Source organism: Dermochelys coriacea, chromosome 1, assembly GCF_009764565.3.
Source record: "Dermochelys coriacea isolate rDerCor1 chromosome 1, rDerCor1.pri.v4, whole genome shotgun sequence".
NCBI classification, from domain to species: Eukaryota; Metazoa; Chordata; order Testudines; family Dermochelyidae; genus Dermochelys; species Dermochelys coriacea.
In genome coordinates, this window is record NC_050068.2 from 96,188,657 (window position 1) to 96,203,547 (window position 14,891).

Below are 14,891 nucleotides of genomic sequence, written 5' to 3' on the forward strand. Positions count from 1 at the left end.
ACTCATTGATGTGACTGTGTTGGAAAAGTATCACCTTACACAATACAACTCTTCTCTCAATGATTTCAAGTGTTTGAAGTTTTGATAAACATATTTGTAATTAAGAAAGATATAGTGGAGATAATTTTAAGGCGTGACCTGCATTATGAAACCAGAAATATGGCTTTAGGGATGGAACAAACTAGAATTAAAACAATTCCTAAGGCCAACTCTGTCTGTAGTTGGGTAAAAAGCATTCTGTTCTTCCTTTTTCTCTTTCAGTTAAGCTACTTTCCTTTTCCAAAATAGAACAGATTTTATAGTGGGTGTGAATAGAAGATTTACCATTTTTACACTAACCTAACTTTTATATTTGCTCATGACTTTCTCAAATTTCCTTGATCTAAAATTTTTCATGCTTGGACTCAACCTAAATATGAATATTGTTGAAAGTTTTAGCCAACTCAATCTAGCCATTTAAATATTTGAGCATTAAACAAAAACCAGCAACAACTTGTCCCCCATTCCAATTAGAAATGTGGTCTGGTTACTTTCAACAGAACAGTTTTTCATCAGATAATGTTGGTTCACTGAAATCCAAACATTTTGCAAAAATGTACCAGTTTTGATGAAATGTTAATCTCAAAAGGTTTCTCAGGTCCAGGATGGAATTTCTGGCCAGACAGACCCTCCCCCCCCCCATACTGTTTAGCTCATTGGTTATGCTACTCACCTGGGTTGGGGGAACCTACATTCAAGTCCCTGTTCTGCTGTTCTCCCACTTCCCAGCTGCGTGCCCTAACTACCAGACTAGAGAAGGAGAACAAAGGCAAGACAAAATTATGATGATCAACAGATGGTTCAGGCGGTGGTGGTGTAAGGAGGGCTTTGGAATGTTCGACCACTGGGAGGCTGTCATAAAAATAAAGGGAAGGGTAAACACCTTTAAAATCCCTCCTGGCCAGAAGAAAAACCCTTTCACCTTTAAACGGTTAAGAAGCTAGTATAACCTCACCGGCACCTGACCAAAATGACCAATGAGGAGACAAGATGCTTTCAAAAGCTGGAGGGAGGGAGAAACAAAGGGTCTGTCTGTCTGTGTGATGCTTTTGCTGGGGACAGAACAGGAATGAAGTCTTAGAACTTAGTAAGTAATCTAGCTAGATATGCATTAGATTTTGTCTATCTTGCTTCAGTATTTTATAGCAAATGAGTAAATAAAGAATTAAGTAGCTATCATTATGACTGTACCATGTTTAATAACATGAAAACATCTTTATAAAACAGCATTCTGAACCTAACATGTTAATGGTGCCTAATGAACCAAAACCAGTGGAAATCCCTTTGGATAGCCAACATATAAACAAAGTTATTAATTAGGTTGCAGTATTAATTAGGTTCCAAACAAGTCTTTTGTTCAACATAGTGATAGTAAACAAAACCAGATCCATCAGTCTTTGTGGGGAAGTATTCACCAGTGAAGGAATACTTAATGATTGCACCTTAAGCACTTGCAATTGCATGACTTATTATGACAATGTTTATGAAGTGACTAGCCAGCAGTAAACTATAATCTCTCAAGTCATAGCCTAATGTTTATGATGCTCCAGAATACCAATAGGCACAGATGCTTCATTTTTGTACACACCACACAACCATTACAATCCTTGACTATTGGTTTAAAATGTGTTTATGGTGTCCAAAAGGAAAAAATATCTAGTCAGAATAAAAACACTCCCTATTTCAGCTTTTATGAGAGAAAAAGTTTAATAAAGATGGTTCTATTAATATCATCCTCATCTGGCGGGAGAGTGTATATCAGTCTTCAGCTCTGTAAAATCTTGACCCTTCTGTTGAACCATAAGTGTGACCTCTTGTGTCATTTCTACTGTTGCTTTTTGTGATGTATGTGCCCACAAAGGCCCTCATTTCACAATGAATAGCACATGGGTGGATAGCTGTGCTCATGCAGAGTTGCATTAACTTCACTGAAGATCTGTACAAGAGTAGCAGTCTACTGTGAGCTACCAACTGCATAATCAGAACCTAAGAAATGAGCTGAGATGACAGATTCACACCTAGTAAACCATTAAACAACTGGCAGTTGCTTTCATTGACTACTATCAAACCAATCAACAAGAGATTAAAGGCTCCATATCTTTTGGCCCAGATCAGTCTCAAACCAAGAACTGTGCATAGTTCAGTTGACAGTGCAGCCAAGAGGACATGAGCGCCATCGTTGCCAGGAGGCGTGGGAGATGGATTGGATTGGCCATGTGCTTCGGATGAAAACTGATTCCATCACCAGACTAGCAATAATATGGACACCTAAAAGCAAGCAAAAATGAGGCCATCTCAAAACAACATGGCGAAAAGCAGTGGAAGCCAAGCTGAAAAACCTGGGGCACAGCTGGGAAACCATTGAAAGACTTGACAGAAACAGACAGGAATGAGGAGCTTCGTTGCTTCCAGAGGTGTAAAGGGAACATGATTATAATAATGATGATGATCCATTCCATTCTCTTATCATGCTGACCTCCATCTTGATGTACCATATCTATATCCAGTTTTCAAGTTTCTTATAGTAAGACAGCACAAATGACTGAAGAAACATGGGGAGCAAATAACAAACCGAGATACAATTTACATAGATATTCAATGGGAGGAAATAATCTGGAAAGCAGTACTTCTGATAGAGGGCTAGAAGACTCAGAGCGGAACAAGGGACCAAATTAGACACAAGTTTGCAATACAATATGGGAGCAAAATAGGCCAATACAAATTTAGACTGCTCAGACACAACAATGACAGAGCAGGGAAGCAACGGTCCTTCTCTACATAGCTCTGAGACAACTGCACATGAAATATTGTTTGCAGCTCCATACAAATCAATGCCAGAAAGATCCTTACAAATTGGAGGAAGTTCAGAGAACAGAAACAACAGTGATTAATAATTAGAAATTTGGAGGGTCTTACTTACAAGGAAAGACTTAAATGGCTCACTTGAGTATTCATAGTTTGGTTTGGTGACTATAAAAGAGGAGATATTTGAATGGTGTAGAAGACATCAAGGAGGAAAAGTTATATCAGGATGGTACAAGGCAGTATTCATACTATAATGTGATGAAATTAAGAAAATACATAAAATATCAATACAACTCTTCTCATATTGCTGTTGAATAATCTCTCAAGGGAAGTGATGGAATGTCCCACCACCACATGGAACATTTCTTTGGGGAAACACTAATTCATGTACTGTAGGCAGGGCCACTTGCATGCAATGGCTGTGGAATTAAATTCTTGTTACAAAATTAATCTCCAGAATCTGTTCCTGTATAAGACACATTATGTTAGCCTTTATGTTCGTGAAATTAACCTTGAAGAAGTTAACTGAGCATAAACCAATGCAGTAATACCAGCCTGACCCTGCAGAAAAACTTGAAACAACAACCCCAAGAGCTGGGAATTGTTTAATTCATCTCAATCAGGGTCCACAATTCTATAGATACAGAATTTGGCATATTCCAAAATATTCAGCATTTTACTAAAGCCAGGTGCCTGACATTTTGTTTTACGTCTCCCAGGACTTCGAAGCCCTTCCTGCAACATTCGAGCCTAGGAGCCTAAAATGTCCAGCTTGCATCCAGGAAGCAAGATTGTGGGAGCTTGTGGCAGAGATAAGGGTGATGGAGGGAGACCAGGTACCAGAAGTACAGGTTGGGAAGCGGGGTTGTTTGGAGAACAGCAAAGCAACTGAGCACTGGCAAGCTGAGGAAAGGAGCTGCTAAAGCTACTGGCAAGCTCCCTCTTTCCCCTAGAACACAGAGGAGGAAGAATTTTCTGAGCCAGGCTAAACAACGTTGCAGGAGCCACAGCCCAGGGACTGCAGCCAGGTTGCCGGGGGAGCACAGCAAAAATATCCCCTCTTGAAAAATAATCAGCGGATTGCACTTCACTGAGTCTTTTTCAGCTATGAGCTGAGGGGGAGTAGGAGATGGCAATGAAAGGTATTTAATTAATGTATATGTCTGCAGAGTACATGGGACCCTGACTTTAGAGTACAATGCTGAATCAGCAGAGAGAGGGACTGGGTGATCTAGTAGGTCTTTTTCTATCCCTAACTTCTATGAGCTGCTAGTCATGGTAGTTGTCTGGGTTCACTCCCCACTCTGAACTCTAGGGTACAGATGTGGGGACTCGCATGAAAGACCCCCTAAGCTTATTTCTACCAGCTTAGGGTAAAACTTCCCCAAGGCACAAACTCTTTGCCCTTGGAGGGTACACTGCCACCACCAAGCGACTTAACAAAGAATCAGGGAAAGGACCATTTGGAGTTCTTATTCCCCCAAAATATCCCCCCAAGCCCTTATAGGCCCTTTCCTTGGGAGGCTTGAGAATAATATCGTAACCAATTGATTACAAAGTGATCACAGACCCAAACCCCTGGGTCTTAGGACAATAGAGAAATCAGTCAGGTTCTTAAAAGAAGGATATTATTTAAAAAAAGGTAAAAATCACCTCTGTAAAATCAGGATGGAAAATAACTTTACAGGGTAACAAAAGATTGAAAAACACAGCAGAACTTCCTCTAGGCTTAGTTTCAAAGTTACAAAAAAAAAAAAAAAGGAATAAACCTCTCTCCCGCAAAGGAAAAATTCACAAAAGATAATCTAACACGCCTTGCCTGGCTTTTACTTACAATTTTTGTAATATGAGAGACTTTTAGGATGGTTTAAAGGAGAAGGAGTTTTCTGACCTGATGCTTCTCTTCTTCCCAAGAGAACACACACAACAAGACCTTCCCCTAGCCCCTCTTCAAGATTTGAAAGTATTTTCTTTCCCCATTGGTCCTTTTGGTCAGGTGCCAGCCAGGTTATTTGAGCTTCTTAACCCCTTACAGGTAAGGAGGAATTCTAGGCTACCCTTAGCTGTATGGTTATGACAGTAGTATTTAGAGGGAACTTGAACCTATGCTGTTAACTTTCTTACCATAATCTTGTCACTGTCGATAATGGTGTTCAACCTGTGTGCAATGGTCAGCACAGTGCACTGGGCAAACTTTTCACGAATTGTCTTTTGAATCAACTCATCCGTTCTGAAACACAGGAAGAGCAGTGGAAATGGAAGTGAGAGATCTACATGAACAATGATCTGACTGCAGAAAAGTTCTGTGATTGTACTGTAGATAACTGTAACATCATTCAATCCATAACCAACAGGTTTTCTGCCCTCTTCTCAGAGACAAATCCTTGCTATTCTCTCTGCTGCTATCCAAGACGGCCCTGACAATCTCTTAGTCACTTGGGAGACAGAAGCCCAGGGGAGAAAAAGGTCCCACTCTCTGAAGCAGTTGTGAGGATACGTTATGTACACCCCTCCTCTCCAATAATTCTAGATAGGGGGGTGATTGGGGATGGTCTATATAGAAGAGAGGGGGAAACTTTTTTTTTTTAAAAAGGACAGTCATTAAGCTCAATCATTTTTACTGAGAGGGGCACTAGGGGAGCACAAGGAGTTACAGCTTAATAAGAAATTCTGAAAACAATTAAAAGAAAGTTTAAACGATTTGGAACTTTCAAGTTGTGCCCACTGTCAGCCTTTGTAGCCACACGTTCTGACCATCATCCTTGTCCTCCCTTTCTTCCTATTGTTTGTTGCATTCTCTTGTTGAATCTTTTATTAGTAAGTTCTCCAGGGCAGATGCCATGTTTGCTTATATTTTGGACAAAATCTAAAACAATGGGGCCTTGATCACTAATAATAAACCAATGGTTGCGTGTATGTGCAGTTTCAAAAAGTTCTGAAAGTGAGGCTGCCAAAAGAAGAGTTAACCATATTAATTAGAAAAAAGTTACTTTAAATTACTTAAAACAGCACAGGTTACAAAATAATATAGAACCTATCACTGATAGGTACTGAGACAGATTCACACCAAGGTTATTCAAATTCTGGAGGAGAGTCTGCTGGAGGGAAGGGGAAAAGGGGGTTTGGTGATTGAAAGCAGTAACAGTTGAAACCTTTAACAATAGCAGGAAGGAAGCAAGCACAGCCTCAAAAATGCCCCTCCTAGATTTAACTGGAAAATGGGTATAGCCAGAGAGCCTGGGCTGACTGAGTGCAAATGCCATTTCCAATGTGAATTACAACTACCCACCCAGTGGAAAACTGAGGCCAAGTAGCAGAGGCTCTGCCATTCCTCAGGGAGAATTCGCACTGGGAGCAGGCACCTCTGTGGGCCAGCTTCACTATAGCCCCGATCCTTCACATATGTTTGAAAACAAAAACCTGATCTGAATGTTAACCAAATAATGGTAGCTGACAAAGAAACCCAACCCTATTTTAATTAAACTTCATGCAGACAGATTTATCTGGGGATGAAAAAGGGATGTAAACTCTCCAGAAAGTTTCACAAGTCTCAATTATTGGAGGTTTTCCAAGACATAACACTGGAAATAAAGTGATTCATATAGTTTCTAATTCTAATGCCAAGGGTTTCACGTACAACTTTTAAGAATCATTTAACTACTACAGAATTATTTTATTCATGGGGATAAAAATTCCAACTTCATGACCATGAAGAAAAGCTAAAATTGTGCTAAATTTCCATCAATCATCATGTGAAATACTTAGACCACCAGGCTTAGGTAAACTTTCATATTGTGACGACTATAGAAAAGTAGTAGGAGACAGATATATTAGCCCCAGGCTAACCAAATCCCTGTTACCAGGATAAGTAAATGGCAGCTGCTCTACGTCAATAAAGACATCTGGGGCCAATTAAGATCTTTTCAGAGGCAGGGAAGATAGCTAGGTTGGTTGGGTCACCTGAAGCCAATTAGGGGCTGGCTGAAACTAGTTAAAAGCCTCCCAGTTAGTCAGTTGGGCACGTGTGTCAGGAGCTACAGGAGAAAACTGTGCTGTTGGAGGAACTGAGTAGTACAAACCATTTCAGGCGCAAGGAAGAAGGACCTGAGGTAAGGCGCTGACATAGATATTGAGGAAGTGGGGGTTGCTGTGGGGGCATTGTACGAGTCCTATTTTCAAAAAGTCGGCTACCTTAGCTGCTACTATTAGGATCCCTGGGCTGGAGCCCAGAGTAGAGGGCGGGCCCAGGCTCCCTCCCTCAAAACTCCCTGATTAATTACTGAGACTGGGAGACAACAGAGACTGTGCAATGGAGGGTTGCTTCCCCTCACCTTCCTTGCTGGCTTATGATGAAAATGGCTCAGTAGGCTTTGATCCTTGCCCTTAGAGAAAGAAGGGCTCACAGTGAGCCTCTGAGGCTAGCAAAATCTGCCAGGAAGTGCAAGACACACGGAGACAAGGACAGAGTCACAATATTTAGACAATTTCCTATTTGACAATAGATTGCAGTATTTCCTGATGGGCATACTATTAGGTTGCACTGCTTAAAAGTCCACCACCATAGCTACGCCCAAGAGGTTAAGAAAAAGGTAGTAAAGATTGCAGTGCAAACCAACTCAAAGAAGAAACTCCAAATTAAAGCTGATACCTCTTCAATCACTTGCATTGTAATGCTTACGGTTGCTATCAGTAAACATTTACTTTATTGCAATATATCTGCAGCACATGTCAACTAATGCTCGGTGTTTTACTTTTTTTAAATACAAGTGAAAATAAAATAGCCTGTTTCTTCTGTGGAAAGAGGAATGCCACCTTGCTATCAACAGTATAAGAACTGACAATGATACTTTGCTTCCAGAATTATAGACTTACTATAGGTAAACCAGATACAGTTAACTGCAGTTGGGAGGGTTTCACTGGACACAGCCCTTAAATTTTTGAAGTTTGGCATTCTGATACAGAAGGGTAACTTCTCCCAGCACTGGACCATGACATATCTTACCAATCTTTCACACAGTACTAAAACAGTTTGGCAATATGCAGCACTGCAGTGGTGGAAGTAACTGTGTATTTTGTATAGAATGACTGACTTCTTGGAGAAAATCAAGGGTTTGTACTACCTCCTCAGAAATGGCCACAAAATCTGTTGATTTTGCATGTGGCAATATGTTCACAACTCCTCGGTCAACTTTTCTCTCTCTGCTAGCACCCAAATTTAATTTTCCTCAGGAAAACTACAATCATTGCCACTCGAAAGTGACCTACAGTGAGCAAATCAAAAACCAAACAGGCCCCAATCCCGCAAGTTGATCCTCACAGGAGGTCCACCTGCACTGATCATCTTGCATGATTAAAGCATTACTCTCCTTTGCCATGATGCCTACAAAAAGCTTGACAACAATCAGGCTGCTGGTGTGCAGAGAACTCTGCCTATCCTGCTGACCAATACTGTCTCATTGTTTCTTTGTACTCTGCCGTCTGTCTATATCCATCTCTTGTCTAATCTTATACACAGATTGTGAGCCGCCTGGAATGGGGACTGTCTCTTTGTTCTGTGTTTGTACACTGCTTAGCACAATGGGGTCCTGTTCCATAACTAGACCTCCTACGTGCTGTGGTAATTCAAATAAATAATAATATTAAGTATAGCACGCTGGAATACTACAGGCAAGTTTTCTCACTAATGCTGTTCAGATCCTTTTTACATCCGGAACTGGTTATTGTAACTCCTTTTATACTGGAATATCAAAGCAATTCTACTGATTGCAGCTAGTGCAAAAAAGTGACTGAATGACCAGTCATGAACAAATAGCATCAATTCTTTGACCAATGAGTGAACTACAATTTGCTTTGATGATGTATAAAATATTAAATGCACCTATTTGAAGGACTTGCTGTTTTATTGTCCTTGGATTTTCTCAAACCATAGTTTGGTGGAACTATCTGTTCAGCTCAAACTGATGCAGCATATTTGCAGAGTTTTCAGAAAATACGGTCTCTTTTAGTGATTCCCAACAGTGTTCAAAAGAGCTTTAAAGACTACTTTATTTTGTAGTTCCTATGATATTTGAAGATCTCTTAGGATTTTGATCTCTATTTAATGGGTTTTATCTGTAACCCACTGTGTGAACTGAATAGCATCCTGAGCATTTGGAAGGAATGAAAACTAATAAATATTATTTGTTATTTGTCGCAGTCGTTTTTCCTTGCTAGTCTTTGTCACTATGTGCACAGGATACCCTTCCTGGATCAACAGACCTCAACACTATGCCTAACTTTTTCATCATGAGGTCCCTCATCTTTGTGGGATCATGGTGGCCTTAGAATCTTTCCATTCTGTGAAGTCTTTCAAGAGTTTATCTTTTGTTTGCAGTGTAGCTGTGTCGGTCCTAAGGTATCAGAGAGACACCAACAGAAGTTAGTCCAATAAAAGACATTGCCTCATCCATTCTGTCTCTCTAAGAGGTTATCTTGACAGTTCTGATCTGCATTTCCAAAAGGAGTCTTTTATCCATGGCTGCTGCAGGATAAATAGCTTTACGCAGAGAAATCAAGGATATTTTTCTCCTTCCAGAGACAGAACCTGTATCTATCCCCTTTTAGGATGCATTCAGGGGGGCTTTCATGATCGAACCCCTTAAGCCATGTACAGCGTTTGGTCTGCCTGCTCTGATTAGGCATTAGTGATGCCGTCAGCGTTCAGGAGAACGCAAGCCCCAGCACAGGCTGCACGAGATCTGAAGCTTTTCAGTTCACCTCTGTGTACCTCAACCGTGTTACAAACAGGATAATTCATTTTACTCTGGCCTTTGGTGTTTTACCTTGGGTCCACATTTGCTGTTGCTTCGTCAATAATCAGAATTTGATTTTTTTTGAGAATTGCCCTGGCAAGGCACACGAGCTGTCTCTGACCAACGCTAAAATTAGATCCAGATTCTGCCAACTGTGTCTCCATTTTATCAGGAAGTTCTTCCACAGCCTCCTTCAGTTGAACCTGTAGATATGCCAACGTACTGTAAGATGAGTAACTCACTTCTAAACAAAATATTGTTGTTGTGATTAGGTTGCCTATTTTTTGTTATGGTTTACACAACAATAAGCATGTAAGATTTACCTTTCATACTCATATACATACACTATGTAATTCAATTCTAGAGTTAAGTCTAAAACTGTTTAAAAATCCATTTTTAATTAATCAAAATATATCAAACCTGCATCCCGAATGATAAAAAAATATTAATGCAAGATCCAGCAGGTCAATGTTATATACAGAGACATTTATATACATTTATACACCCCACAATTGTTTTCCTTTCTTCTGTCAGCCATATCCTTATGTAATCCAACAAACCTGCTCAAACCTAATATGTATAAACACTATGAATAATGTTGTTTTACATGTAAACATTAGAACAAATGATTAGATATTTGGAATTACCTCTTCCAAGACATTCCATAGCTCTTCATCAGTATATTCATTGAAAGGATCCAAGTTTTTTCTCATAGTTCCAGTGAACAGAATGGGCTCCTACAAACCAATGAAACATTACATTTTACTTTTTATATACACTTAGTTTTCGTACTGCAATACAGAATTTAAACACAGTAAAGCTGATTTGAAGCATGCATAGCACATACATGTAGTACAACAACAAATTATCCCTAGTACAATGCAAGGGAAAAAATTGTTGCGATTCTTTTTATATCAGAAGTAATAAAAGAAAAGAAAACTCAGAGGTGTATTAGGAGCATGTTGAAGAATAAAATAAGATAAATGCATAACAAGCCTGCATGAAGATATTTTAATAAAACAGACGAAACACATACAGGTATTTGACAAAATCGATATATATCCAACAATTTATTCTGTCTGTACTTGAACGGGCTTATCTGTGCTACTCTTGACACCACAACACTTTATAGTATATTTACAAGCTAGACAATTAAATCCACTGACACTCTTAGCGGAAACGAGCAACAACAAGAAGATCAATTCAATGCACTTACTTTCCTAGGATACTTGGGTGCTTTTGAAACCGTGCTCCCTACCTACATAAGGCACAGACAGAGGGGAAGACTCAAGTGCTCAAGAGGTAGAATACAAGGTGTTGGGATTTTTGTTTTATTTCAGTCTGGAGAAACCCTTCAAGTTTAACACTAAAGAATCTGAAAGATAAATAGATTTCACAACTTTTCTGCAACATTTACATCTACACATGTATCTGTTAATGATGGTTAATACTAATATTTGTACTTCAGTAGCACAAAGAGAGAATTTGGGCACCTCTAGGCAAACAGATGGCAAGGCATAATTACTGCCCCATAGAGTTTACACTCTAATTTCAAACAAGACTCAACCCATTGAGTGTGACAACCCAAGGGAGAGAACAGGATAGTGAGACAAGGGTGGCAAAGAAAACAACATGCAGTTACACAGGCTAGATACATGCCCGAGTTGATGGTTCCAAATCATCTGAATTTTCTTTTTAACTTAGCCATGGCTGACTGAATTCTTGTAGGTGTCACAGCAGAAAAGGAGCAGAAGTATGGATTAGTTCAGGGAGGGAATTCCATATTACAGACAGTGTGGAAGAAAGTCTGGTGATATTTGTAGGAGAAGCAGACAAATGAGCATTAAAGGACGACATAATTGGCAGAGCACAGGGTATGGGGGTGATAAGAATGAGCAAATGACTAAGGAGAGAAGAGTTGTAAAGAGTCTTGAGGGGAGGTTAAGAAACTTGAATTGTATACAGTGAAATACAATGAGCCAGTGGAGGGAATCAAAGAGTGAGAAGGAGGAGGATTATGGCCTATTCTCCCAGCTGAGGCAATAGGAATTCCTCAGATCTGCTCTTGGCATCTTAATGCTCCCTCTGAAGACAGCCAGGATATACTATTAGTCCAATCTATGGAGGGATTAAACATACCCTGGGTTAGGGCTGCTACCACTGCACAGACCTCAGGCAGGAATGTGATGACATCCTTGGTTCCTGAATTTACTAAAATGTTGTAGCTTGTTTTCTAAAACATTTTTCCCTTGGACAAGTGTTCCTATTCCTTCATTCATTAGGAGAAAGGCAGCCTCTGATCTGCAGTCTGAGGACTGATCACCTTTCTGCTCTTGGGTTTCAGTTGTGGCCACCCCACTTTTCTGCCTATGGAGTTACTGAGCAAATAGGGTTCAATACCCCCCCCCATCTTGTTTTGATTATCATGTTCTAGCACCCCTCATCAGTTGATGAGCTGGGACTGGAATCTGGTGAGGGGGACCCATACCTGCTAGATTTTCATTCTTCCTTTTTTTACTGTGTGGGTGTGTAAAATCACTATTAAGGCACTGGTGGGATAGCTGTGCTCTTTTTACTCCTTGGGATAGAGACAGCTTTTGCAAAGAAGTAGTCACCCTCTGGATCCTCATCCAAGAGAAGAAATGCCTAGGTATCCCTCTAAAATTCCCTGCCCTCATCTTGAAGCTGGAAGGGATGCCTGCCCCTTGCCTAACGAGAAGTGTCCTATTTAAAGATTTGTGGTAGGACTCATCTAGGTGGAACTATTACTGGTTGGAGAGGGGTTGGGTTTGATAGATTTACTCCTGGAACAGGCATTGGGTGCCTGTACTCTTCCTCCTGTGAGCCAATCAAGTTATTCCTTCCTTTCTGTGTTCTCTCTCTCTCTCAGTGTGGAATATATTGTGGCTTGATGGGAGGCAGACCCTCTCAAACTAGTCCAACTCAGAGCCTCTCCCCTCGGCAGAGCAAGTGTCCACAAACTGTGGACAGGCAAAGCTCTCCTGAGCTGCTAAACAGAACTGCCTCATTAGATGAACACTGCTTGGTCTCTGGTTGGTGTCTTCTGGACAGTTTTACCATGAAGAGAAGAGGTAGAGGGACCTGTCAGGGAGGCACTACACTGGAAGACCCAGAAGGCAAAGATCTCCATGCTGCTCTGAAGGGGAGAAGAGGCGTGAGAGAGTGAAAAGACCAGGAAATAAGTTTGTTCCTACCCAAAGGCCCTGAAGGAAATCAAAAGGTTATGGCAACAGAAGTGGGAAAGCACTGAACCACTAAGCTTTAGCCCAATGCCACAAACTGATCTTCAAGTCAAAAAAAGCAAGAGGGACATGATTTTGCCCCAGAATTCCCTACTAACAGCCCTGAATGCCACTGATATTCAAGCAGAGATGGCACAGTCTGAGAATCATAGACTGTAGGAAATGTTAGGATGTCAGTAATTCTTGGTGTTATACACAAGATATCTGAGCCCAAAAAACCATCATAATGCTGTTGAGGACTGTGAAATATCTGACTTGTTACCAGAGTTTCTTAAATCTATATATATATATTTTTAAAAAGAGTAAACATTTGTTTATATGATATGATTTTTTTTTAAAAACATCACACATCTTAAAGGTTAAATCCTGCCCTGATTAAGACCCCATTAATCCTACTGCTGTCCATGGACCTGCATGAGGGTGTAGAAAGTCCATGTAGAATTTGGACCTAAGCCTTTTATGATTATGTGTTTAATTTTTAAGGCCATTCCTGGAGTATTATGAAGGTATTGATTATGGCAGAATGTGGTACAATAAAAATGTAAGAAGATAATGTGTTTTCTTTTTATTTTCTTGTAATGTGCCAAGTATTTTAAAGTATTTGTTGCACCAAGACCAATAAAAACCTGTTGAATGAGCAAAGGAGTTTAATAGAAGGGTTGAGGGAATTTTAAAAAAACAACACTGCAAGTAATTTGTTTAACAATACACATTTTAATAAGTTATTTGAGATGTTTTGAAGTTGAAAAAGAAATCTAATGAGGTTCAATAAGGATAAATGCAGGGTCCTGCACTTAGGATGGAAGAATCCAATGCACCGCTACAGACTAGGGACCGAATGGCTCGGCAGCAGTTCTGCGGAAAAGGACCTAGGGGTGACAGTGGACGAGAAGCTGGATATGAGTCAGCAGTGTGCCCTTGTTGCCAAGAAGGCCAATGGCATTTTGGGTTGTATAAGTAGGGGCATAGCGAGCAGATCGAGGGACGTGATCGTTCCCCTCTATTCGACACTGGTGAGGCCTCATCTGGAGTACTGTGTCCAGTTTTGGGCCCCACACTACAGGAAGGATGTGGATAAATTGGAAAGAGTACAACGAAGGGCAACGAAAATGATTAGGGGTCTAGAGCACATGACTTATGAGGAGAGGCTGAGGGAGCTGGGATTGTTTAGTCTGGAGAAGAGAAGAATGAGGGGGGATTTGATAGCTGCTTTCAACTACCTGAAAGGGGGTTTCAAAGAGGATGGCTCTAGACTGTTCTCAATGGTAGCAGATGACAGAACGAGGAGTAATGGTCTCAAGTTGCAATGGGGGAGGTTTAGATTGGATATTAGGAAAAACTTTTTCACTAAGAGGGTGGTGAAACACTGGAATGCGTTACCTAGGGAGGTGGTAGAATCTCCTTCCTTAGAGGTTTTTAAGGTCAGGCTTGACAAAGCCCTAGCTGGGATGATTTAACTGGGACTTGGTCCTGCTTTGAGCAGGGGGTTGGACTAGATGACCTTCTGGGGTCCCTTCCAACCCTGATATTCTATGATTCTATGATTCTATGAAGGTATTGTTAAGATAATTTTCTATTTCAATCTATTTTTATAGGTTGGCAAAATAAGAAATTGAATTTATAAAATGTTCATAACTATTATAAGAAGTCCTAAAAGCAAACATGTATTGCAACAGTAGATAAGGATAATTTTTAATTATCATTTCTGACACAGATTAGTATTTAAAATAGCCTGTTTTATGAGAGGAAGTTAATAAGCCAAACCTGTAAATAATTGTTGTAAAAATGCTTGCAGTCAGGGTAACAGATAATATTTACAGACAGACACAACCTTCATACAGCTCCATCCAAGCAAACAATTAGAAACCTAAGCACATTTTTATTTCTGTGAGTAGATATTTAAACTCACATTTAAGAAAACTTCAGTCTTGTTTCTCACCACTCTCTGGAGAGTGACTCAGTTAGCATGCTACCCGATATATTTTACTAAACG

At 40.2% G+C, this 14,891-nt stretch overlaps 1 protein-coding gene across 7 annotated transcripts in view; it reads right to left on the reverse strand.

Moving 5' to 3' along the window:
• Positions 1–14,891, reverse strand: part of ABCC4 (ATP binding cassette subfamily C member 4) — a 199,697-nt gene that overhangs the window by 27,893 nt on the left and 156,913 nt on the right. For 6 of the 7 annotated variants that reach the window (XM_043504664.1, XM_038420547.2, XM_043504669.1 and 3 more), the window contains 3 exons: positions 10,283–10,372; positions 9,666–9,838; positions 4,969–5,074 (listed from right to left, as the gene is read on the reverse strand). In XM_043504664.1, coding sequence (XP_043360599.1) covers positions 4,969–5,074; positions 9,666–9,838; positions 10,283–10,372 — 369 coding nt within the window. The remainder of the gene's footprint in view (positions 1–4,968; positions 5,075–9,665; positions 9,839–10,282; positions 10,373–14,891) is intronic. The other variant, XM_043504666.1, reaches the window with a different exon arrangement.